At 41.8% G+C, this 26,352-nt stretch overlaps 1 protein-coding gene across 2 annotated transcripts in view; it reads right to left on the bottom strand.

Annotated features, from left to right (window-relative positions):
- LOC115192102 (aspartate beta-hydroxylase domain-containing protein 2-like) overlaps nucleotides 1-26,352 on the bottom strand; it is a 74,960-nt gene that overhangs the window by 27,728 nt on the left and 20,880 nt on the right. For both annotated transcript variants that reach the window (XM_029750233.1, XM_029750234.1), the window contains exon 3: nucleotides 3,614-3,820. In XM_029750233.1, the coding sequence (XP_029606093.1) occupies nucleotides 3,614-3,820 (207 nt within the window). The remainder of the gene's footprint in view (nucleotides 1-3,613; nucleotides 3,821-26,352) is intronic.

Genomic DNA, 26,352 nt, shown 5'->3' on the forward strand with positions numbered 1-26,352 from the left:
CCCCCCAAAAACCTATTTTAATTCCAGGATGTAAGGCAACAAAATAGGAAAAATGCCAAGGGGGTGAATACTTTCGCAAGCCACTGTATCAAAACTCTGACCGGGAAAAGTGTTGGATTTTATCGACAACTTTGATTTATTTTGTGAGCAACCTCAGTTCTCAAAAAGGGATGGCTTACACCTGAATAGAAGAAGAGCTAGATTGCTAAGTTCTAATATTGCAAATATACTAAACAATCTGATCTGAAATTCCGCAGCTGTAGCTTTGGACTGATTCATGTAAATACCAACAGTTTGATTTTGAAAATTGATTTTATAGTAATTCTGCCTTCTCAAACCAACAAACATTCTGATAATTACTCAGTCTTGGTTAAATATAACTGTGCCGGACTCTGACGGGTTCTAATGTTTATAGGTCTGCCAGAGTTGGGGGTGTCGCCATATTCATAAAGAACAACTTAAATATTTATGGGTCTATTTCCACCTCTGCCCTAAGCAGTTTGAATGTCTAGTACTTAATGTAGACTTTGGTAGTAATCCCCAGCTAACGCTAGTGGGAATTTATCACCCTCCCTTGGCTCCCCCATGTGTTCTTAGCAAATTGTCTGACTTGCCATCTAAGTATGCTAAATCTGAATTATTAATAACAGGTGATCTTAACCTGGATTGGTTGATGCCAGTGTCAGATAGACTAACATATATTTGTACTGAGCTAAACTTAACTCCGCTGATAACTCAACCAACCTGCCCCAACTTTAAACACCCTGATAAATCTACTCTTTTAGATATTATTCTGACTAATGCCCCCTCATAAGTATATAGCCAATGGAATATTTGCTAATGAGCTCAGTGACCATTGTCCCATTGCCTGCATCAAAGATGTTAAACATTGAGATATTAAAGACATGATAGATCAGATGCATAGTATATTAAGGAGTGAGATCTGTAGAAAGACAGGTTGGTTAATTCTTGAGGTCCCTGTAGTCTCAGTTTTCATGCCCCCCAGTTTTGGAATGGCCTGCAAGGCTCTTTACATCTTTTAAATAAACTTCAGTTAGTGCTAAATACGGCTGCTAGAATCCTGACTAGAACCCCAAAATGTTATCATATTACTCCAGTGCTAGCCTCCATACACTGGCTTCCTGTTAAGGCAAGGGCTGATTTCAAGGTTTTACTGCTAACCTACAAAGCATTACATGGGTTTGCTCCTACGTATCTTTCCGATTTGGTCCTGCCGTACATAACTACACGTACGCTACGGTCACGACGCAGGCCTCCTAATTGTCCCTAGAATTTCTAAGTAAACAGCTGGAGGCAGGGCTTTCCCCTATAGAGCTCCATTTTTATGGAATGGTCTGCCTACCCATGTAAGAGACGCAGACTCGGTCTCAACCTTTGTCTTTTTTGAAGACTCATCTCTTCAGTAGGTCCTATGATTGAGTGTAGTCTGGCCCAGGAGTGTGAAGGTGAACGGAAAGGCACTGGAGCAATGAACCGCCCTTGCTGTCTCTGCCTAGCCGGTTCCCCTCTCTCCACTGGGATTCTCTGCTTCTAACCCTATTACAGGGGCTGAGTGGCTTACTGGTGCTCTTCCATGCTGTCCCTAGGAGGGGTGCATCACTTGAGTGGGTTGAGTCACTGACGTGGTCTTCCTGTCTGGGTTGGTGCCCCCCCTTGTGTTGTCCCATGGCGGAGATCTTTGTGGGCTATACTCGGCCTTGTCTCAGGAGGGTAAGTTGGTGGTTGAAGATATCCCTCTAGTGGTGTGGGGGCTGTGCTTCGGCAAAGTGGGTGGGGTTATATCCTGCCTGTTTGGCCCTGTCTGGGGGTATCATCGGATGGGGCCACAGTGTATCCTGACCCCTCCCGTCTCAGCCTCCAGTATTTATGCTGCAGTAGTTTATGTGTTGGGGGCTAGGGTCAGTCTATTATATCTAGAGTATTTCTCCTGTCTTATCCGGTGTCCTGTGTGAATTTAAGTATGCTCTCTCTAATTCTCTCTTTCTTTCTCTCTCTCTCTCGGAGGACCTGAGCCCTAGGACCATGCCTCAGGACTACCTGGCGTGATGACTCCTTGTTGTCCCAGTCCACCTGGCCGTGCTGCTGCTCCAGTTTCAACTGTTCTGCCTGCGGCTATGGAACCCTGACCTGTTCACTGTGATTACTATTATTTGACCATGCTGGTCATTTATGAACATTTGAACATCTTGGCCATGTTCTGCTATAATCTCCACCCGGCACAGCCAGAAGAGGACTGGCCACCCCTCATTGCCTGGTTCCTCTCTAGGTTTCTTCCTAGGTTTTGGCCTTTCTAGGGAGTTTTTCCTAGCCACTGTGCTTCTACACCTGCATTGCTTGCTGTTTGGGGTTTTAGGCTGGGTTTCTGTACAGCACTTTGATATATCAGCTGATGTAAGAAGTGCTATATAAATAAATTTGATCTGATTTGATTCCCTAGTGCCTCTAGGGCAGTTTAGGATTCTGGTGATGAATGTGTTAATGACAGCTGTTATTGTTTTGATTGAGTATAAAAATCTGTCTGTATTGTTGATTGTGGTACTGAAATTGTAAATTGTAGTCAAACCAACTATAAATTGTAGAAATGTATGTAAATATTGAACATTAATTGAGTAAACTAAAAGGTGTGCAACATGAAAATATTGTCCCATTTACATTGTATAATTTATTGACCGTCCTTAACTAGTAAGGCTGGGATTGCCAGGGACCTTAAGATACGATATCACAATACCTAGGTGCCGATACGATATGTATTGCGATTTTGTTTATTCTATATGTATATCGATTCAATACTGTGATTATATATTGATTCGATGTTTCAAACGTATTGCTCACCATATGTCTGCAGAGGGACAAGTGAGAGCCATGAGATAAGGAGTTTTGATCAGTTATGAAAATAAAAGTGCTGAAAACGAATTGGCTCCCTGTTCAAAAAGAAGATGGAGAACAAGCTTTGAAGGAAAAATACTGGAGTTTTGGTGCAGGAACAGCAAACTAGCGCAAAAATAATTTTGCGATATTGTCAAAACAATACGATATATCGTCAAAAATAATATCCCAACATGTAACTGTATAGATTTTTTTCCCCCCATCACTACTAACTAGCCCCATAGATGTCCAATGTCGAACCAGCTTTGCCAAGGTCGCACACCAGGTCAGCTGGTCGAAGCGAATTGGACCAACAATTGGGTAGCGAGTCAGTTCAGCCCCCTTTAAATCAATTTCCCGTGGATTGTGGCATAGCAAGAGTTAGAAGTGCAAACTTGCGGCACCAAAGCATAGTTGGAGTTTGACTGCAACGGTGCAGACTGCCTCCATTTGAAGTGAATGACTTACGCCGAATTTCAAATATGTGTGTGTAGGGTGGGACTAGTAGTGCAGGGCCAGAGGCTATGGAAACATAAAAAATGTATTCCATCTCCCTCTGTTTTGGAAGAACTCACTGATGTGACATGACTGGATCTGTGAAAGCTATGTAAGAGAACCTTTGCTTTCACCTAATTGTCCAATCAGGTTAGATCAGTGAATAAATCAAGGAAATGAGGAAGGAACAATTAAAAGGTGTTGAACAGGTACATGCTCACTGGGAGTTTACCTTGGGTCCCAGGCCAGTCCAGCCCATCTTCGGATCAATGCCTCTCTGGTAGACCGCTTGGAACTCTGCGAGGATTATGGGATAGTTGGCCTCCAAGACCTCAATGTCATGTCGATGGGCGTCACGTGGGAAAAAAGGAATGCTAGGGACATCTGGGAGGAAGAAGAGATGAGGCTTTTGGATGGAGGAGCGATCATTTAATGTGGCCTGAGAAAGACAAATCACAGAGAAAGAACTAAACATTAGACATTGGTTAAAACATTTATTGTAATTGTTTTGCACTGAGGATGAAAACAAACAAAATTATGCAATGGATGTTTTTGTATTATTTATCTTTTTGCTTTCTGTACTTTAAATCCCACCTACCAGGATACCAAACACTCACGGAGTGGCTGGAAGAAACACATAGCAGCACCCCAGAAGCAAAGCAGGTTAGGGATTGTCTTGTTCAAGGGCATAACAGTAGTCCACACTTAAGAAAGAGAATTCTTCAAGGGTTCTTTGGTAAGGCTGTTTTGGTAAACAGCTGAGGGATATCACAGGAGAAATGTAACCACTCTCAAATTCATAGAGCTACAGATGCAAGCACTGGCAATTCGTTTTGTTTTTATTTCTTTTTGTGATTTTTACCCCCTTTTTTCTCCCCAATTTCATGATTATGATCTTGTCTCATCGCTGCAACTCCCCAACGTTCTCAGGAGAGGCGAAGGTCGAATCATGCGTCCTCTGAAACATGACCCGCCAAGCCGCGCTTCTTAACACCCACTCAACCCAGAAGCTGGCCACACCAATGTGTCGGGAAAAACATTCAACTGACGACAAAAGTCAGCCTGAAGGTGCCCGGCCTACCACAAGGAGTCGCTACAGCGCGATGAGCCAAGTAAAGCCCCCCCCCGGGCCAAAACCTTCCCTAACTAGGACGACGCTGGGCCAATTGCGCACCGCCCTATGGGACTCCCATTCATGGCCGGGATCGAACCCCAGGCTGTAGTGATGCCTCAACACTGTGATGCAGTAACTTAGACCGCTGAGCCACTTGGGAGGCCCGGAAATTATAGTTTTGATCATGTTTTGATGTTATACAGTGTTTGTTTACAAACAATAGAGTAAAAACAATGTCATTATCTCTACCACCCTTTGCCTTGATGACAGCTTTGCACACTCTTGGCATTCTCTCAACCAGCTTCACCTGGAATGCTTTTCCAACAGTCTTGAAGGAGTTCCCACATATGCTGAGCACTTGTTGGCTGCTTTTCCTTCACTCTCATCCCAAAACCATCACAATTGATTTGAGGTCGGGGGATTGTGGAGGCCAGGTCATCTGATGCAGTACTCCATCACTCTCCTTCTTGGTAAAACAGCCCTTACACAGCCTGAAGGTGTGTTGGGTCATTGTCCTGTTGAAAAACAAATGATAGTCCCACTAAGCCCAAATCAGATAGGATGGTGTATCACTGCAGAATGATGTGGTAGCAATGCTGGTTAAGTGTGACTTGAATTCTAAATAAATCACAGACAGTGTCACCAGCAAAGCACACCATAACACCTCCTCCTCCACGCTTTACGGTGGGAAATACACATACGGAGATCATCTGTTCACCCACACCGCATCTCACAAAGACACGGCGTTTGGAACCAAAAACCTCCAATTTAGACTCCAGACCAAAGGCCAAATTTCCACAGGTCTAATGTCCATTGCTTTTGTTTCTTGGCCCAAGCAAGTCTCTTCTTCTTATTGATGTCCTTTTAGTAGTGGTTTCTTTGCAGCAATTCGACCATGAAGGCCTGATTCATGCAGTCTCCTCTGAACAGTTGATGTTGAGATGTGTCTGCTACTTGAACTCTGAAGTATTTGGACTGCAATTTCTGAGGTTGGTAACTATAATGAACTTATCCTCTGCAGCAGAGGTAACTCTTCATCATAGAGCTTGATGGTTTTTGCGACTGCACTTGAAAAAAGTTATTTCAATTTTCCGTATTGACTAACTTTCATGTCTTAAAGTAATGATGGACTGTAATTTCTCTTTGCTTATTTTGGGTGGCAGGTAGCCTAGTGGTTAGAGCATTGGGCCAGTAACTGAAAGGTTGCTGGATTGAATCCTCAAGCTGACAAGGTAAAAATCTGTCCTTCTGCCCTGAACAAGGCAGTTAACCCAAGTCCATAATATGGACTTGATCTTTTACCAAATAGGGCTATCTTCCCCTTACCTTGTCACAACACAACTGATTGGCTCAAACACATTAAGTAGGAAAGAAATTCAACAAATTAACTTTTAACAAGGCACACCTGTTAATTGAAATGCATTCCAGGTGACTACCTCTGGTTGAGAGAATGCCAAGAGTGTGCAAAGCTGGGTGGCAAAGGGTGGCTATTTGAAGAATCTCAAATATAAAATTGATTTGATTTGTTTAACCCTTTTTTGGTTACTACATGAGTCCATATGTGTTATTTCATAGTTTTGATGTCTTCAGGGATTGGTTAAATGCAGAAGACACATTTCAGTTGAATACATTCAGTTGGACATCTGACATCCCTTTCACTATTATTCTACAATGTGGAAAATAGTAAAAAATAAAGAAAAACCCTTAAATGAGTAGGTATTATAAAACATTTGACCGGTAACAGACATTCTCACATCATACACATTTAAACCAGTCAGTCCATCATATTGCATTGATACATTCACTCACAACTGAAAGCTGCCCCAACTGCACTGGATAGATAAGTGTATATATACTGTACCAATAGAATTTCTGTTGTATTTAGTAGTCCAACAGCACAAATAATGCATGAATGTTTAAACACATTCTTCGCCATGGGCATTCTGAAGCGTCATCCAGAGGGAAGCCTCTTGAACTGAGGGTGTAGTAGAGGGTGGGAGTGGTCGCCAGCGACAGACAGTGCCTTCTTTTTAGTTGCCTTGTGGAACAGACTGCTCAACTGTGCCTGTGGCCGACCAATTACTTTTTTTGCTGTGTTTACTATTCTGGTCAGTTTGCTTTCGCTCATTACCATGTCATATTGAACGTGAGGATGCTCTCCACCAAGCTGCTGTACACCCTCTCCAGAACACCCTGGCTGACCCCAAAACCCCTTCAATATCCTGATTAAAAACAAGCGCTGGCTTGCCCTATGGGACTCCCAATCACAGCCTGTTGTGATACAGCCTGGAATCGAACCAGGGTCTGTTGTGACACCTCTAGCACTGAGATGCAGTGCCTTAGACTGCTGCGCCACTCGGGAGCCCATGTACATGGATGGACGCTTCTCCCTCTATGTCACTAATACCATGGTTGCCCTTAGTTTGAAGATGCAATCCAGAGAGAGGTGTTTTATACAACAGCCTTCTGTGTGTTCTCTTTTCGACTTCGTCTGCATATTTGCAATCAAACGCTAGCATTTTGTCCATCTCCTTAGCTATCATACTCTAATTCTACTGCTTTCAGAACTCGGTCCTCCAGAAAAGTGGAATGCAACAATTTTGCAGTTCTACTACGTGATACCTTTCCAAAAAGTTGTTAGAAAAGACTACCTACACATATTGACCAGCTCATATTATTGACAGAAGTGCCCTACATGGCAGACCAATCCGAACTCATCTCTCGGCATGTCCAGCCCACTCATTATCTCAGCCAATCATGGCTAGCGGGAAGGTTGCTGTATTTTTGGTTAAACCAACTAGGCTCGTAATTTAACAATTTTATTCGTATTTACAGATGGCATTTACGTTTGTTATTAAGGCACATGAAAGTTCACATGTTCCAGAAGGCATTTCTGACCAAAAACGCATTTTGATAAAAAGGCTCTTGTGAAGTAGTAACGTGCGACATACGCCTAGTTTCCTGAAACGAGTCACATGTAGCCTATTCTCATTGTATTACTTATCTTAAATTCATCACTGTCCATAAATGCTGACAAAAATCCATAGACAAAATTGGTAAGAAGTGAAATAATAAAAGTCTGGAGAATAACAGTAGTGTTCTTGCTAAGAAAAGCACACTAATTAGTCTATATTTTAGCCTATTGTAGGGGATGATATTTGATCTAATGACTTACATCAGCTATTGTGAAAGATCAAATAAATTAAACAGATAATAAAGTATCCTGAAGACAAGATGACATAGCCTAAATCTGCACCTACACCAAACACAAATGACCTTGCAATGTATTGTCTTCCCACTAGCATTAGTTACATATTTGGGTTCACAATCTGTTTGGGCAAAATAATGTTCATCATACAGTTAGACAAACAAAGTCACCCTAACCAAAATTCCAGCTGAATGCTGCCCTTTCGATGTTACAACCTAATGAACCTAGTGCTAAATTGACAATGACCAAATGAGGTAACTAATGTAGCCTATGAATCTGGGCTCATGCACGTGGAGGATTCAATCACTAATAGTAGGCTACATTGTCACATGCTGTCAAAGGGAAGCATTCTGTGACAGGAACATGAGAGACAGCAAATTAATTTGTTGACAATTATGTGGACAAAACAGGGCTACAAGTTGCTGTGCTGCTCTTTTGACAATTGAGTTTATAAACTTTGTTCAGCAGAGAACGAACATGCTGTCCAGTCTGCCATGGCTGCCTGCTCCACTAATCGCGAGGGGCGTTTCTTTACAAAAGCGCATCCAATCGCCTTGGTCCTGGATCCTTACTAAACCAATCACAAGCTTCAATCTGCCTCTGAAATGGTGGCATCAACTCCCAGGTGGCTATACCTCCCAAGGTGCGCAGTGGTCTAAGGCACTGCATCTCAGTGCTAGAGGCATCACTACAGACACCCTGCTTCAAATCCAGGCTGTATCACAACTGGCCATGATTGGGAGTCCCATAGGGTGGCGCACAATTGGCCCAGTGTCGTCTGGGTTTGGCTGGAAACTGAATGATCGTATTTTTCTGGGGAAATGTATTTATACCATAAAGAATTTAAATTTCCTCACTAAATTGTGTTTTTTCACACTATGAGCCTGTGCCTAAAAATAAATATATTGCGGAATCATTGTGGAACGGATACACAAACTGGTTGTTTGAACCTGTTAAGACCACAATGTGCACATTCCAATGATCCAACCGGACAGTAGGAAAAATGTCTGATAGAGGGCTTAGGAAACACACATTTTCTTGTAGGCTATTCTTAGATTGACATGACATCTTTGGGGTGTAGTTCATTACCATTGCCACTGCCTGCTTTCCCACTTTGTGACAAGTGGGAAATGGCCCTACTGTATAAAATATATGGTAGCCTGACAACATTGAGTTAAAGCAATCAAATCCAATGATTTTTGACCGTCCGTATGATGAGATGCCACTAGTTTAGGCTAATCTACAGTATAGCCTACAATGTTTAAGATATTTAGCTATTTAATTTGATGTCCTATCAAAGACATTTACGGTTGCATGATTTCATTAGTAATTGGCACTGAGAGCACCGAGAGAAATCGATGTATGCAACATTGGTCATTTGATGTTTTATGGCAGGGATGGGCAACTTTGATGGGGGTGGGGGCCACCAAAAATCTGATCTCATCATGGGTGGCTGCAGTGGCTCGCAGATCTGCATACCCCCATCCATACCCACACATGCAGTCAGAGCCTTTTGGGGGAAGATTTAGAGATAATTTCCTGCAACTCTGCACATTTTGTAATGGGGAATGGAGAAAATGTTGCAGTTTTAAATCAAGTTTGCTGCAAATCTACACATTTTGCCATGGGACGGAGAGAAGATTTAGCAATTTCATAACTCATTTCAGACAATTCTATGCATTTTGCCATGAGGTGGAGATAAAAATGTGCAGTTTTTCAGCTAATTTCCTGCAATTCTACACATTTTGCAGTAGGGTGGAGAGAAATGTTAGTTGTTTTTAGTATGATATCTGACTTAGAGTGACTAACAAAATCAAATCGGACCCCCGGGTCGGTATTTCGACCATGAATAATGCAAGTTTAGATGTTTAGGTAGCCGCCAGACTAACTTACAAGGCAGCAGCTGGGGTCCAAACACATTAAAGCACATACATTACATATAAAACAAAATATAAAACAGTATACAACATTATTACACAACTACATATCTACAATACAAAATGTACAATACAAAATGTATAATACAACAATATTACAATGTTTGCGTATGTATGTGTGTGTCTCTTCATAAGGTGTATTTTTACAAGTTTTTTAAATCTAATTCTGATGCTTGCATGTAGTCATGGCTCTATGTAGTACTGTGCACCTACCATAGTGTGTTCTGGAATTGGGGACTGTGAAGAGACCTCTGGTGGCATGTCTTGTGGGGTATGCATGGGTGTCCGAGCTGTGTGCTAGTAGTTTAAACAGACAGCTCGGTACGTTCCGCTTGTCAACACTTCTTACAGAAACAAGAAGTTATGACTTCAATCTCTCTTCCACTTTAAGCCATGAGAGATTGACATGCATATCATTACAGTTAGCTCTCCGTGTACTTTTAAGGGCCAGCCGTGCTGCCCTGTTCTGAGCCAACTGCAATTTTCCTAAGTCCCTCTTTGTGGCACCTGACCAAACTACTGAACAGTATTCCAGGTGAGACAAACTTGGGCCTGTAGGACTTGCCTTGTTGATAGTGTTGTTAAGTTGGGACTAGGGGGCAGTATTTGCACAGCCGGATAAAAAAACGTACCCGATTTAAACTGGTTACTATTCTTGCCCAGAAATGAGAATATGCATATAATTAGTAGATTTGGGTAGAAAACACTCTAAAGTTTCTAAAACTGTTTGAATGGTGTCTATGAGTATAACAGAACTCATATGGCAGGCCAAAACCTGAGAAGATTCCATATAGGAAGTGCCCTGTCTGACAATTTGTTCTCCTTCTGTGGCATCTCTATCGAAAATACAGCATCTCTGCTGTAACGTGACATTTTCTAAGGCTTCCATTGGCTCTCAGAAGGCACCAGAAAGTGTAATGGGGTGTCTGCAGTCTCTGGGCTAAGTACAGCAGCTCTGTTTGTTAGTGGTCACGCTGGGAACAGTGACACTGGAGATGCACGTTCATGAGAATTAAAAAAATATATATTTCAGCCTTTGAATGAATACAACGTCGCCCGGTTGGAATATTATCGCTATTTTACGAGAAAAATGGCATAAAATTTGATTTTAAACAGCGTTTGACATGCTTCGAAGTACGGTAATGGAATATTCTGACATTTTTTGTCACGAAATGCGCTCGCGCGTCTCCCTTCGGATACTGACCTGAACGCACGAACAAAACGGAGGTATTTGAATATAACTATGGATTATTTGGAACCAAAACAACATTCGTTGTTGAAGTAGAAGTCCTGGGAGTGCATTCTGACAAAGAACAGCAAAGGTAATCCAATTTTTCTTATAGTAAATCTGAGTTTGGTGAGGGCCAAACTTGGTGGGTGTCAAATTAGCTAGCCGTGATGGCCGGGCTATGTACTCAGAATATTGCAAAATGTGCTTTCGCCGAAAAGCTATTATAAAATCTGACACCGCGATTGCATAAAGGAGTTCTGTATCTATAATTCTTAAAATAATTGTTATGTATTTTGTGAACGTTAATCATGAGTAATTTAGTAAATTCACCGGAAGTTTGCGGTGGGTATGCTAGTTCTGAACATCACATGCTAATGTAAAAAGCTGTTTTTTGATATAAATATGAACTTGATTGAACAAAACTTGCATGTATTGTATAACATAATGTCCTAGGAGTGTCATCTGATGAAGATCATCAAAGGTTAGTGCTGCATTTAGCTGTGGTTTTGGTTTTTGTGACATATATGCTTGCTTTGAAAATGGCTGTGTCATTATTTTTGGCAGGGTACTCTCCTGACACAATCTAATGTTTTGCTTTCGCTGTAAAGCCTTTTTGAAATCGGACAATGTGGTTAGATTAACGAGAGTCTTGTCTTTAAAATGGTGTAAAATAGTCATATGTTTGAGAAATTTAAGTTATAGCATTTTTGAGGTATTTGTATTTCGCGCCACGGGATTCCACTGGCTGTTGAAACGCAAACGTCCCACCTTGCCCAAGGAGGTTAAGAAGACAGGGCTGTGCTTTATTATGGACAGACTTCTCCCCATCTTAGCTTCTGTTGTATCAATATGTTTTGACCATGACAGTTTACAATTCAGGGTTACTCCAAGCAGTTTAGTCACCTAAACTTGCTCGATTTCCACATTATTCATTACGAGATATAGTCAAGGTTCAGGGTTTAGTGAATAATTAGTCCCAAAAAGAATGCTTTGTTTTGGAAATATTTAGGACTAACTTATTTATTGCAACCCATTCTGAAACTAACTGCAGCTCTTTGTTAAGTGTTGCAGTCATTTCAGTTGCTGTAGTAGCTGACGGGTATAGTGTTGAGTCATCTGTATACATAGACTAACTTTACTCAAAGCCAGTGGCATGTAATTAGTAAAGATTGAAAACAGTAAGGGGCGAAACAGCTATCCTGGGGAATTCCTGTTGGAGGGGCTTCCATTAAAGAACACCCTCTGTGTTCTGTTAGACGAGTAACTCTTTATCCACAATATAGCAGGGGGTGTAAAGCCATAACACATCACTTTTTCCAGCAGAAGACTATGATTGATAATGTCAAAAGCTGCACTGAAGTCTAACAAAACAGCCCCCACAATATTTTTATAATCAATTTCTCTCAGTCATTTGTGTAAGTGCTGTGTTTGTTGAATGTCCTTCCCTATAAGCATGCTGAAAGTCTGTTGTCAATTTGTTTACTGTAAAATAGCATTATATCTGGTCAAACACCATTTTTTCCAGAAGTCTACTAAGGGTTGGTAACAGGCTGATTGGTCGGCTATTTGAGCCAGTAAAGGGGGCTTTACTATTATTGGGTAGTGGAATTACTTTTGCTTCCCTCCAGGCCTGAGGGCACACACTTTCTAGTAGGCTTAATTTAAAGATATGGCAAATAGGAGTGGCAATATCATCCGATATTATCCTCAGTAATTTTCCATCTAGATTGTCAGACCCCGGTGGCTTGACAATGTTGATAGACAACAATACTTGTTTCACCTCTTCCACACAAATTTTATGGGAATTCAAAAGTACAGTGCTTGTCATTCATAATTTGGTCCGATATACTTGGATAGGTTGTGTCAACGTTTGTTGCTGGCAAGTCATGCCGAAGTTTGCTTATCTTGCCAATGAAAAAGTAATTAAAGTAGGCAATAGCAGTGGGTTTTATGATGAAAGAGCAATCTGATTCAATGAATGATGGACCCAAGTTTGCCTTTTTTCCCAAAATGTAATTTAAGGTGCTCCAAAGCTTTTTACTATCATTCTTTATATCATTTATTTTTGTTCCATAGTATAGTTTATTTTTAATTTTTATTTAGTTTAGTCACATGATTTCTTAATTTGCAGTACGTTTGCCAATCGATTGGGCTGCCAGACTTATTTGCCATACCTTTTGCCTCATCCCTCTCAACCATACAATTTTTCAGTTACTCATAGTCATTTTCTTAATGGGTGCATATTTATTATTAGTAACTGGAATAAGCAAATTCATAAACGTGTCAAGTGCAGTGTCATTACACACCAAAGACCAGCAAATATTCATTACATCATCAACATAAGAATCACTACAAAACTTATTGTATGACCTCTTATACACTATATTAGGCCCAGCCTTTGGAACTTTGGTTCTCCTAGATATAGCTACTATATTGTGATCACTACATCCTATGGATTTGGATACTGCTTTAAAGCAAATTTCTGCAGCATTAGTAAAGATGTGATCTATACAAATAGCACAGAAATGTAATTCCTGTGTTATTTGTAACTACCCGGTAGACTGACAACCTGAACCAGGTTGCAGGCACTGGTTACAGTTTGAAGTATTTTCTTGAGTGGGCAGCTTGATGAGTGCCAGTCAATATTTAAATCACCCAGAAAATATACTTCTCTGTTGATATCACATACATTATCAAGCATTTCACCCATATTATACAGATACTGACTGTTAGCACTTCCAACAAGTGTCCCACCCTGATCTGTTCCACCTGTCTTATGATTGTCTCCACCCCCTTCAGGTGTCGCTGATTTCCCTGGTGTATATATCCCTGTGTTTCCTGTCTCTCTCTGACAGTTCGTCTTGTATGTCTTTCAAGTCAACCAGCGTTTTTTCCGTACTCCTGCTTCTATTCTCTTTTGCTAGTCCTCCCGGTTTTTGACCCTTGCCTGTTTTCTGGACTCCGTACCCGCCTGCCTGACCATTCTGCCTGCCCTGACCTCGAACCTGTCTGCCACTCTGTACCTCCTGGACTCTGAACTGGTTTTGACCTTTTGCCTGTCCACGACCATTCTCTTGCCTTCCCCTATTGGATTATTAAATACATATCAAGACTCAATCCATCTGCCTTCTATGTCTGCATCTGGGTCTCGCCTTGTGCTGTTATAACAAGCTTCCAACAAGAATGGGCTTTAGGTGAGGCAGATGAACCTGTAGCCATATTATAGTTTTTAACATGAGATCTTCTCTAAGCTTTACAGGAATGTGGTTCTGAATATGTGACCCGATTCAAGAAACTAGGCGCATGTCGCAAGTCACGACTTCACAGTAGAGCCGTTTGAACGTAAACATTATTTTTGTATCAAGATGCATTTTTTGGCAGAAATGCCTTCTCGAACATGTGAACTTTCATGTGCCTTAATATCAAACTTGTATGCCATCTGTAAATATGAATAAAATTGTTAAATTACGAGCCTAGTTGGTTTAGCCACAGAAAAAGTGAGCAAACCTTCCCGCTAGCCATGATTGGCTGAGATAATGAGTGGGTTAGACATGTCAAGAGATGAGTTTGGACTGGTCTGCCATATAGCACGCATCTGTCTATTGGAGCTGGTCAGTATGTTAAGGTTATGTGTCGAACGCGGCTTTTAAAAAATTGCGTAGTAAAACCATAAACCTGCACTGTCAAGTTAAAGTGTATTGTTAGCTAGCTAACGTTAGCTGGTTGGCTCACTAGCTAACGTTATGTGTATGCTCTCCACTATCTGGAGGACCGAGTTTTGAAATCAGTGGAATTCGAGTAGGATAGCTAAGGAGATGGAGAAAACACCAGTCTGGATTACATCTTCAAACTAAGGGCAACCATGCATTGCATCAGAAAGGGAGATGCTACATTTTCAGATATTACACGTTTCTAATTTTGACAGAAAGTGGTTTCATTTCAAGTGTACTGTTAGCTAGCTAACGTTAGGTGTCTGGGCCGCTAGCTAATGTTGTGTATGATCCTATTCTTCGTATCTCAGACACATTTGCTTGACAAGTTATAGCCATAGAACCTGGTTGGTTAGCTACCTGCAGATTCATGCAGGGTAGTAATGTCATGAGTTGTGATTATGATCCATTGTTTAGCTAGCTAGCTAGCTAGCTACATGTCTTAACAAAAGGCTCCACTATGCAAGTGTCCATTTCAATAGAATGCCACTGCAACTGTTGATAAAAATACAGTGGCTTGCGAAAGTATTCACCCCCTTGGCATTTTTCCTATTTTGTTGCGTTACAACCTGGAATTAAAATGGATGTCTTTGTATCATTTGATTTACACAACATGCCTACCACTTTGAAGATGTAAATATTTTTTAATGTGAAACAAACAAGAAATAAAACAAAAAAACAGATCTTGGGCGTTCATAAATATTCACCCCCCCCAAAGTCAATACTTTGTAGACCCACCTTTTGCAGCAATTACAGCTGCAAGTCTCTTGGGGTATGTCTCTATAAGCTTGGCACATCTAGCCACTGGGATTTTTGTCCATTCTTCAAGGAAAAACTGCTCCAGCTCATTCAAGTTGGATGGGTTTCGCTGGTGTACAGCAATCTTTAAGTCATACCACAGATTCTCAATTGGATTGAGGTCTGGGCTTTGACTAGGCCATTCCAAGACATTTAAATGTTTCCCCTTAAACCACGCAAGTGTTGCTTTAGCAGTATGCTTAGGGTCATTGTTCTGCTGGAAGGTGAACCTCCGTCCCAGTCTCAAATCTCTGGAAGATTGAAACAGGTTTACCTCAAGAATTTCCCTGTATTTAGCACCATCCATCATTCCTTCAATTCTGACCAGTTTCCCAGTCCCTGCAGATGGAAAAACATCCCCACAGCATGATGCTGCCACCACCATGCTTCACTGTGGGGATGGTATTCTCGGGGTGATGAGAGATGTTGGGTTTGCGCCAGACATAACGTTTTCCTTGATGGCCAAAAAGCTACATTTTAGTCTCATCTGACCAGAGAACCTTCTTCCATATGTTTGGGGAGTCTCCCACGTGCTTTGGGGAGTCTCCCATATGTTTGCTTATTTTTTTTCTTTATGCAATGGTTTTTTTCTGGACACTCTTCCGTAAAGCCCATCTCTATGGATTGTACGGCTAAAGTGGTCCTATTATGGACAGATACTCCAGTCTCCGCTGTGGAGCTTTGCAGCTCCTTCAGGGTTATCATTGGTCTCTTTGTTGCCTCTCTGATTAATGCCCTCCTTGTCAGGTCCGTGAGTTTTGGTTGGCGGCCCTCTCTTGGCAGGTTTGTTGTGGTGCCATATTCTTTCAATTTTTTAATAATGGATTTAATCGTGGTCCGTGGGATATTCAAAGTTTTTGATAATTTTTATAACCCAACCCTGATCTGTACTTCTCCACAACTTTGTCCCTGACCTATTTGGAGAGCTCCTTGGTCTTCATGGTGCCGCTTGCTTGGTGGTGCCCCTTGCTTAGTGGTGCTGCAGACTCTGGGACCTTTCAGAACAGGTGTATATATACTGAGATCATGTGACAGATCATGTGACACTTAGATTGCACACAGGTGGACTTTATTTAACTAATTATGTGACTTCTGAAGGCAATTGGTTGCACCAGATCTCATTTAGGTGCTTCATAGCAAAGGGGGTGAATGTTTTGAAACAAGTATTTTTTTTTCTTTTCACTTCAACAATTTGGACTATTTTGTGTATGTCCATTACATGAAATCCAAATAAAAATCTATTTAAATTGCAGGTTGTAATGCAACAAAATAGGAAAAACACCAAGGGGGATGAATAGTTTTGCAAGGCACTAGCTGGTCAATTTGCTCTGGCTATCTACCTCGATTTCAGACCATGGGTAAGATAGTCTAGTTAGCTACATTTTCAGATATTACGTGTTTCTAATTTTGACAAAGTATTTTCATTTCAAGTTAAAGTGTACTGTTAGCTAGCTAGCTAATGTTAGCTGGCTTGCTCGCTAACTAACATTACGTCATACGTTGGGATTCATTGTTTACCTAGCTAGTTATCTAGCTACATTTCTTAAAAAAAGACTCTCGTCTTAGTGTGCCAGAGCACAGAATAACTGATTAATTTTTGAATGCTCAACACCCGTTAAATATGTCTGGTGTCAGTAAACGTCGGCAACAAAGCATAATTCAATTGTTGCCAGCAGCACAGTTAGTCACCAACGCTCTGGATAACATGTAAGCAGCCTAACCAGCTATGCTGGGGTGAGTAAAGTCAAATCAAATCAAATTTTATTTGTCACATGCGCCGAATACAACAAGTGTAGAATTTACCGTTAAATGCTTACTTACAAGCCCTTAACCAACAGTGCAGTAAAATGGTCAGAGTGGGGCATTTTCTCATTATGTGTCTGGAAGTAGCTAGCCAATGTTAGCCAGTTAGTTTGGGTGCATATTCAACACCCGTTGAGTATGTCAGTAAACTTCGGCAACAAACTGTAATTAAATTGTTGCCAGCAGCACAGTTGCAGTTGTAACAGGTGTAAAATATACTTTATGTATTTCACTGAAAATCCCGCATATTTATTTAAATTTATTATTTTAAGGTTATTTTAAGATGTATTACATTACTTTCATGAGTGAATTATTTTATTGTATTTCTTTTCTAAATTGTGTTATGTGTTAATGCTGTGATGTCATCAACGGGAGCCATGCTCTTACTTCTCAGTTTGCTCAGGGCGTGATGAGGAGAGGTAGGTGTTACATATGCGCCGGTCTTTTGAATGCACATGTTCGCAAATGTTCACAAATTCACAAGAAAGGACAAGAAAAAGTCACTGATTTAGTGTTGCATTACTGTTTATAGGAATATATATTCATGTGAATGGGGATAATGTTCCAGTGCAACTTTGCAAGGCTAGCTCAACTATTGTTAGCTTTGTGGCGGGTGCAGACATCGTGAGTTTTTTTTATTATTTTCTCATGGGTTTTCTGCACTTTTGTCTTTTATCAGGCAAATATACTTGTATGGAGTCCAGACTGCAGTAACTTTTGCTTTGTAATTGTATCCATTCCATGCAGGTATGTTGTGAAATGTGAAGATTTTGTATTTCATGTTTAATGTGCCTAGTTAGCTGTCGCTCATTTTGTTACTTGCCCGGGCATGTCAAAAATTGCATTGTTGCGCCATTAGTATGCTTCAGGTATAATGGTACAATAGTACACTCTCTCTAAGAAATATTTTGCACTTATTAGCAAATTATTAGTGTATTGGTGTACAACATTTACAAAATGTGATGAGTCTTTTGAAAATATGAACATGTACATTTTGTACAATGTATTTTTTGTTGATACTCTTACTACAGTTTGCTCAGAGCGTGATGAGGAGAGGCAAATATACTTGTATGGAGTCCAGACTGCAGCAGTAACTTTTTCCTTGTATTTGTATCCATTCCACGCAGTCATTAAAAGAGAGACAACCGGCTGAATTGTGTCCAGAGCCTTATCTTCCACCTACACCTTACCAGAACACAACGCAGAAAGGTACCGGTGCAGAACCGGTTACACAGTCACCAACGCTCTGGATAACATAACAGCCTAACCAGCCCTGCTAGGGCAAGTAATGTTCAGTGAGCTGTTCTCTCTCTCTTAGATGTCTGGAAGTACCTGGCAAGTTAGTACAGAATGCTCCGATCAACCCTTGAAGAGATGGGTGGGACTAAGGCTTGAACAAGGGTGTGAAAAATGCTGAATGGGTGTAGACAAAAAAAGTCTCTCCAATTGTAGTACCAAAACACTGAAAGACAGTTCTCAAAAGTGAGTTTACAAGTTAATCAACTTTCAATTCAAAATTACTTCCCCATTGTTTCCTCAAATGCAGTGTATGATATACCATTTTGTAGCTCTGAGTCTCTACGTTTATCCAATGTAAAAAACAGAAATTCAAAATGTTGCTACAAAAGATCGAATCCAGGTGGTGAGTCATATAGACCGCAACACCGCCCGCCCCTCTTGGCATTTCTGTCTTTTTGGTACATGTTCTAGCCATGTATTATGTTCTAGCCAACGGTATTATCTAAGTGAGTTTCAGAGATAGTCAGAATATGAATGTCATCTGTTACAAGAAAGTGATTGACTTCATGAACCTTGTTTCTTAGGCTACATATGTTTGTAGGGGCTATTTTAGCACTTTTCTGGGTTGCTTTATTGTTTTTAATGCTTTACTGGGAAGCTCAGAAGTAGACTTGCTCATGTTATTTATATTGGAGCAGTGGACTTCCTACTAGGGCACACCGCCTCAGTGCTAACAGTGTAACTCGGGTTCATCGGCACATGATTACTGCATACAATAGCTGTAGGATCAACAGAGGTATTCAGGGCAGTTAAGGGGGGACATAAATTAAGGTACTTACATTGTGTCTGCCAACGCCCCTGGGATAATGTACATTTGATGCAGCATTATGAATACTCACAATGGTAGGGATTAACTGAGCTGGTCTTGGGTCATTGAGAAGTCATTGTCTTAGACGAGTATACAAAACATTAAGAACACCTTCCTAATATTGAATTGCACCGTCGGGGCATTTACTCTACAGGGTGTCAATTGTTCCACAGGGATGTTGGCCCACGACTCCAATGCTTCTCACAGTTGTGTCAAGTTGGCTGGATGTCCTTTGGGTGGTGGGCCATTCTTGATATACACAGGAAACTTAGCAGCATTGCAGGTCTTGACACAAACCAGTGCACCTAGCACCTACGACCATACCCAGTTCTTAAATATTTTGTCTTTCCCATTCACCCTCTGAATGGTACACATATACAACCCATGTCTCAATTGTCTCAAGGCTTTAAAAAAAATCCTTCTTTAACCTGTCTCCTCCCCTTCATCTACACTGATTGAAGTGGATTTAACAAGTTACATCAGTAAGGGATCATAGCTTTCACCTGGATTCACCTGGTCAGTCTATGTCATGGAAAGAGCAGGTGTTCTTCATTTTTTGTTCACCCAGTGCTTTTAATTCAAATGTAAATCAAATGTATTTCACATTTGAATTAAAAACACTGTGTGAGCAGACCACAGTGGGCTTCTCTTTTGCGCTACAATAGCATGACCTAAGAGGAGTTCAAACAAATGGGTACAAGATATAGACAACAGTACGACGATAACGCTTAGAAAGGATGGAAGGTATTACCTGAGCGGGGCTCGGTCTGTGAGTCAATATCCTAACACGGCCTTGAAATGTGAAGAGAGTACCCGCTCGGTTATCAAATCACGTAGATGGCTTAGGCTGTTGCGTGATAGCAACCAAAGTCAATGTAAGTCAGTTTACAACATTCCATCATTGGTTACTCTGAGAGTTCCCCATATTGACATTGGATGTGGCCTCAGGCCCTATTGTGCTGGGAAAAGTCATTCAAATTTCTACACCTTCCTCTATTACTAATAGGGATAGTCCAAATGGTGCAGAAAATCGATCGTGCAAATGTCACCATTCCCAATGTCACCATACCCTCTGCCTGAGACGATAACGGAGAGCCGGGGTCTGGTGGCAGTCCGCCTGTCGTTGATACCTGGAGGTTGTCTTGAGAAGAGCCGATCTGGCTCTCTTCCAGGTACGGTGACAGCGGCAGACAAACATCTGGGCCGAGGGTATGCTGACCTCTCAGGGAAGAGTGGGGGCTGATATCCCAGGGAGCACTCAAAAGGCGTGAGACCAGTGGCTGCGCAAGGGAGGGTGTTGCGGGCGTACTCTACCTACAAGAGCTGCTGGGTCCAGGTGTTGGGATTGGCAGAGACCAGGCAGCGAAGAGTCGTCTCCAGGTCTTGATTGGCTCACTCCGACTGGCTGTTAGACTGGGGGTGGAAACCGGAGGACAGGCTGGCCGATGACCCAATGAGCGTGCAGAACGCCTTCTAGAACTGGGATAAGAACTGAGGACCACGGTCAGAGACCATGGACACCGGAAGTCCATAGATCCGGAAGATGTGCTGCACCATGAGCTGGGCCATCTCTTTGGCTGAGGGTAGCTTGGGGAAAGGGATGAAGTGGGCGACTTTGGAAAACCGGTCCACTACGGTAAGCATAACCGTGTTGCCATCAGACTGGGGGAGTCTAGTGACGAAGTCCAGGGTTGTATGTGACCAGGGACGGTGAGAGACGGGAAGTCGTTGAATGAGGCCAGCCGGAGCTTGCCGAGGAGTCTTACTCTGGGCACACACGGTGCAGGCGGCGACAAACATGGAGATGTCAGGAACCAAGGTGGGCCACCAAAAATGTTGTTGTACAAAGGCCAGGGACCGACGGGAGCCAGGGTGGCAGGCCAGTCGAGAGGAATGAGCCCTTTCCAGAAACCGAGGAATGGCAGAGTCCAGGACAAACATCCGGTTAGTCCCCGGTGTCCGGCTGGGAACGCTGTGCCTCACGGACCCGGTTTCCTATACCCCAGTTGAGTGCAGCCGCGAGACAAGAGGTAGGGAGGATGGTCTCAGGGTCCGATGGTGTAGCAGTGGGGCAATAGAGGCGTGACAGCGCATCCGGCTTCCAATTCTTGGACCCCTGGGCGGTAGGATATGGTTAAGTTAAATCGGGTTTAACTTCTTGGGGCTATGTGGGACGTTAGCGTGCCACCCGTGGCGCACCCTATCAACAGCAGGTGCATTTCAAGAGCGGCAAATTTGAAACCAAATAAATGTCAAAATTCAAATTTCTCAAACATACAACTAACTTACACCCTTTGAAAGATAAACATCTCCTTAATCTAACCACGTTGTCCGATTTCAAAAAGGTTTTACGGGGAAAGCATAAAGTTAGGTTATGTTAGGAGAGTACATTGACAATAGCTGTGTGTAATGTATTGTCGATTCAAAGACAGGCGTCACCAAAACCATAAAATCAGCTAAAATTATGCACTAACCTTTTACAATCTCCATCAGATGACACTCCTAGGACATTATGTTAGACAATGCATGCATTTTTAGTTCTATCAAGTTCATATTTATATCTAAAAACAGCGTTTTACTATGGCGTTGATGTTCAGGAAATCGTTTCCCTCCAATACCGGCAGTCAAGTCATGACAACAAAATAATTAATTAATATTAGAAAACATTGGTAAAATATTATATTGTCATTCAAAGAATTATAGATTTACATCTCTTGAACGCAATCGACTTGCCAGATTTAAAATTAACCTTACTGGGAACTCACACTTTGCAATAATCTGAGCACTGCGCCCAGAAAAATACGCATTGCGATACAGACTAACCGCCATGTTGGAGAGATCTAAAATCGAAAATACTATGTAAATAATCCATTACCTTTGATTCTCTTCATCAGATGTCACTTCCAAAGAATCCCAGGTCCATAACGAATGTAGTTTTGTTCAAAAAAGCTCATCATTTATGTCCAAAAAGCTCCGTGTTGTTAGCACATGATCTAAGCCAGCCGGACTTCACTTCACGAACGGAAAAAAATATATTTACGTTCGTTCAAACATGTCAAACGTTGTATAGCTTAAATCATTAGTGCCTTTTTTAACCAGAACATGAATAAAATTCAAGGCGGACGATTGGGATCTCTTTTAAAACGTTTCGGAACGAGAGTACCCACCATCAACTCGCGCGCCAGGGGTCTAATCGGCCATCACCGTTCCAAGTCTCTTATTCGGTCAGATCTCACAGTATAAGACTCAAAACACTTTGTAAAGGCTGGTGACATCTAGTGGAAGCCATAGGAAGTGCCAAAACATTCCTCAGCCCCTTTGTTTTTCAATGGCATAGGCTTAAAGTCAATTCAACACATCAGGTATCCACTTCCTGTCAGAATCTGTCTCAGGGTTTTGCCTGCCAAATGAGTTCTGTTATACTCACAGACACCATTCAAACAGTTTTAGAAACTTTAGGGTGTTTTCTATCCATATATAATAAGTATATGCATATTCTAGTTACTGGGTAGGATTAGTAACCAGATTAAATCGGGTACATTTTTTTATCCAGCCGTGAAAATACTGCCCCCTATACCCTAACAGGTTAATTAGTTTATAAATTCAACCATTTTAAAAACAAGCACACATAAAACTTGAAAAAGCCATACATGCACATGAATAAAATCATTGTGGATAACACACAATAAAGTCTGGAACTTATTTCCATTGCGGTCCTCTTGAAACAAGATGGCTATACAAGATCAAACACAGTTAGGGCCGACATGCATATTATTAATATTAGCTCTCCATGTACATCCAAGGGCCAGCCGTGCGGCCCTATTCTGAGCCAATTGCAATTTTCCTAAGTCCTTTTTTGTGGCACCTGACCACACAACTGAACAGTAGTAGTCAAGGTGCGACGAAACTAGGGCCTGTTGGACCTGCCTTGTTGATAGTGTTGTTAAGAAGACAGAGCTGCGCTTTATTATGGACAGACTTCTCCCCATCTTAGCTACTACGGCATCAATATGTTTTGACCATGACAGTTTACAATCTAGTGTTACTCCAAGCAGTTTAGTCATCTCAACTTGCTCAATTTCCACACTATTTATTACAAGATTTAGCAGAGGTTTAGGGTTTAGTGAGTGTTTTGTTCCAAATACAATGCTTTTAGTTTTAGAAATATTTAGGGCTAACTTATTCCTTGCCACCCACTCTGAAACTAACTGCAGCTCTTTGTTGAGTGTTGCAGTCATTTCAGTCACTGTAGTAGCTGACATGTATAGTGTTGAGTCATCCTCATACATAGAAACTCTGGCTTTACTCAAAGTCAGTGGCATGTCGTTAGTAAAAATTTTAAAAAGCAAGGGGCCTAAACAGCTACCCTGAGGAATTCCTGATTCTAACTGGATTATATTTGATAGGCTTCCATTAAAGAACACCCTCTGTGTTCTGTTAGACAAGTAACTCTTTATCCACATTATAGCCACAACACATACGTTTTTCCAGCAGCAGACTATGATCAATAATGTCCAAAGCTGCATTGAAGTCTAACAAGACAGCCCCCACAATCATTTTATCATCAATTTTATTTAGTTTAGTCACATGATTTCTTAATTTGCAGTACGTTTTCCAATCAGTTGGGCTGCCAGACTTAATTGCCATACCTTTTGTCTCATCCCTCTCAACCATACCGTTTTTCAGTTCCTCATCAATCCAAGGGGATTAAACAGTTTTTACAGTAATTTTCTTAATGGGTGTGTGCTTATTAGTAACTGGAATAAGTGGTGGTCTATAGCAGCTTCCCACAAGAGGTGAGGCAGATCAACCTGTAGCTATATTACTTCAACTGTATTTAACATTAGATCGTCTCTGAGCTTTACAGGAATGTGGTTCTGAATATAGACCGCAACACCGCCTCCGTTGTCATTTCTGTCTTTTTGGTAGATGTTTTAACCATGTATTGCTACCACTGTATCATCAAAGGTATTATCTAAGAGAGTTTCAGAGATAGTCAGAATATGAATGTCATCTGTTACAGGCAAGTTATTGAATTCATGGACCTTGTTTCTTAAGCTACATATGTTAATATGGGCTATTTTTTCTGGGTTGCTTAATTGTTTTTAATGCTTTACTGGGAAGCTTATCAGAGGTAGACTTTCTCATGTTATTTACATTGGAGCTGATAGTGCAGGGTTAGCTGCATAAAGTGGTCTTCCTACTATTGCACACCGCCTCAGTGCTAACAGTGTAACTCTGGTTTATAGGCTCATGATTACTGCTTACAGTAGCTGTAGGATAAACAGATGTATTTGGTGCAATTAGGGGTACATAAATTAAATGACTTACATTGTGTTTGCCAATGCCCCTAAGATCATGTACATTTGATGCAGCATTATGACGACTCATTGTCACAATGGTAGGGATTAACTGAGCTGGTCCTGGATAATTTACCAATCAATGTTTCAACGCAGTCTTGAAATTCGTGGACAGAGTCCAGGAGCCAAGATGATTTGGATGGACTCCGTCATTCCTGTAAAGTATCTTCTGTTTCCAGAAGGTGTCAAAGTTATCAAAAAAAGTGACTCCAGCAGAGCTACAGTAGTCTTTTAGCCAGATGTGTAATGCCAGCAGTCTGCTGAATCTTTCACATCCGCGGCCCAACGATGGTACTGGACCTGTTTTTTGGAGTCTTTTAATGCTATTATCAGTTCTTTAAAATCCATTTTCAAATGTTCTGAGCTAGCCCTCCTGATGTCGTTTGACCCCACATGGACTACGACGGTGTCCGCTTCCGGCATCTGTGGTAGAACAGTCGGAAGCAACCTTGTTATATCCTGTACTCGTGCTCCTGGGTAGCAATGGGTTTTTGCCTTGGGGACCGAGATGTTTCTCACCATAGAACTGCCTATGATGACAGCTGGTGGTGTTGAATGTGCCGGTCTCTCAGGCAGCCTCACTGTCTGGGAGCTCTGAGGATCTGAACCCAAGGTAGAAGCAACCGGAGAAGGAGACAGAGCCGAGGACGAAGACGCAGGTACCTTCGGATCCGAACTTGATTGGGAAGCCACCACGGACGAAGGCGCTGGAACCTCTGGATCCAGGGCGGTATAGCTGTTTCTGGTCTGTGTCAGTTTCGGGCTCAACATCTCCATGGAGACCCCCATTGCCAGAGGACGCCTTCTTCGACTTCCACGTGTGTGACGTACCTCCATGGCTGGTTGGTTGGGTTGAGATCAGCTCCGTTCTCCAGGGATGGGGGAGACCCCTTTGGGGATGGAACCCAGCCTAGCACCGGCCAGTTGGCTGGAGAGAGCCGACACGGCGGCGAAACTTAAAAAGTAGGTGGGCGTGGGTTCACCAGTAGCTTATGTAGGTTTGCTACTTGCTTGCTAAGAGTAGTTACTTCGCTCCTGTAGTTCTCCGCAAGTATGCAGTTGCTACATTGAAAGTCAACGCGGTCCACAATGTCCTGGAACAAAGCAAAGTAAAAGCAGCTCCTGCAACATTGGAAACGTTCAATAGCGGCCTCCATTTGAGCCGCCGAGCCAGCTAGGCTTTCGCGTCTCTTCCCCTATACGGAATCTGGCAGGATCCCGGGACAAATAGCAGCGCACACAGCAATTTAGCCGAACAGAGCCGCAGGATTCAAAATAAAATAAAAGTATATAAAACAAACATTGTATAAGCTTTTAAACCGAGGTCTTTAGTTCAGGTGTCAGCATTCGACAGATTTCAGTTTTGAACATACGTCGCACTCTGACGTCAGTGTCTCTGTACTCTCACTGGTCAAGATGGAGGTCCAGATGCAGGTAGCTAACCATCCAGTCTATAACTAGTCAAGCAAATGGGTCTGAGATACAAATAACAAGATCATACACATAACGTTAGCTAGCGAGCCAGCCACCTAACGTTAGCTAGCTAATAGTACACTTTATCTTGAAATTAAACAACTTTCTGTCAAAATTAGAAACGTGTAATATCTGACAATGTAGCTAGCTAGACTATCTTACCTGTATACATCATCGATGGATGCGTCTCCTGTCGGATGCCATGGTTGCCCTTAGATTGAAGATCCGGA

Source organism: Salmo trutta, chromosome 4, assembly GCF_901001165.1.
Source record: "Salmo trutta chromosome 4, fSalTru1.1, whole genome shotgun sequence".
Lineage (NCBI taxonomy): Eukaryota > Metazoa > Chordata > Actinopteri > Salmoniformes > Salmonidae > Salmo > Salmo trutta.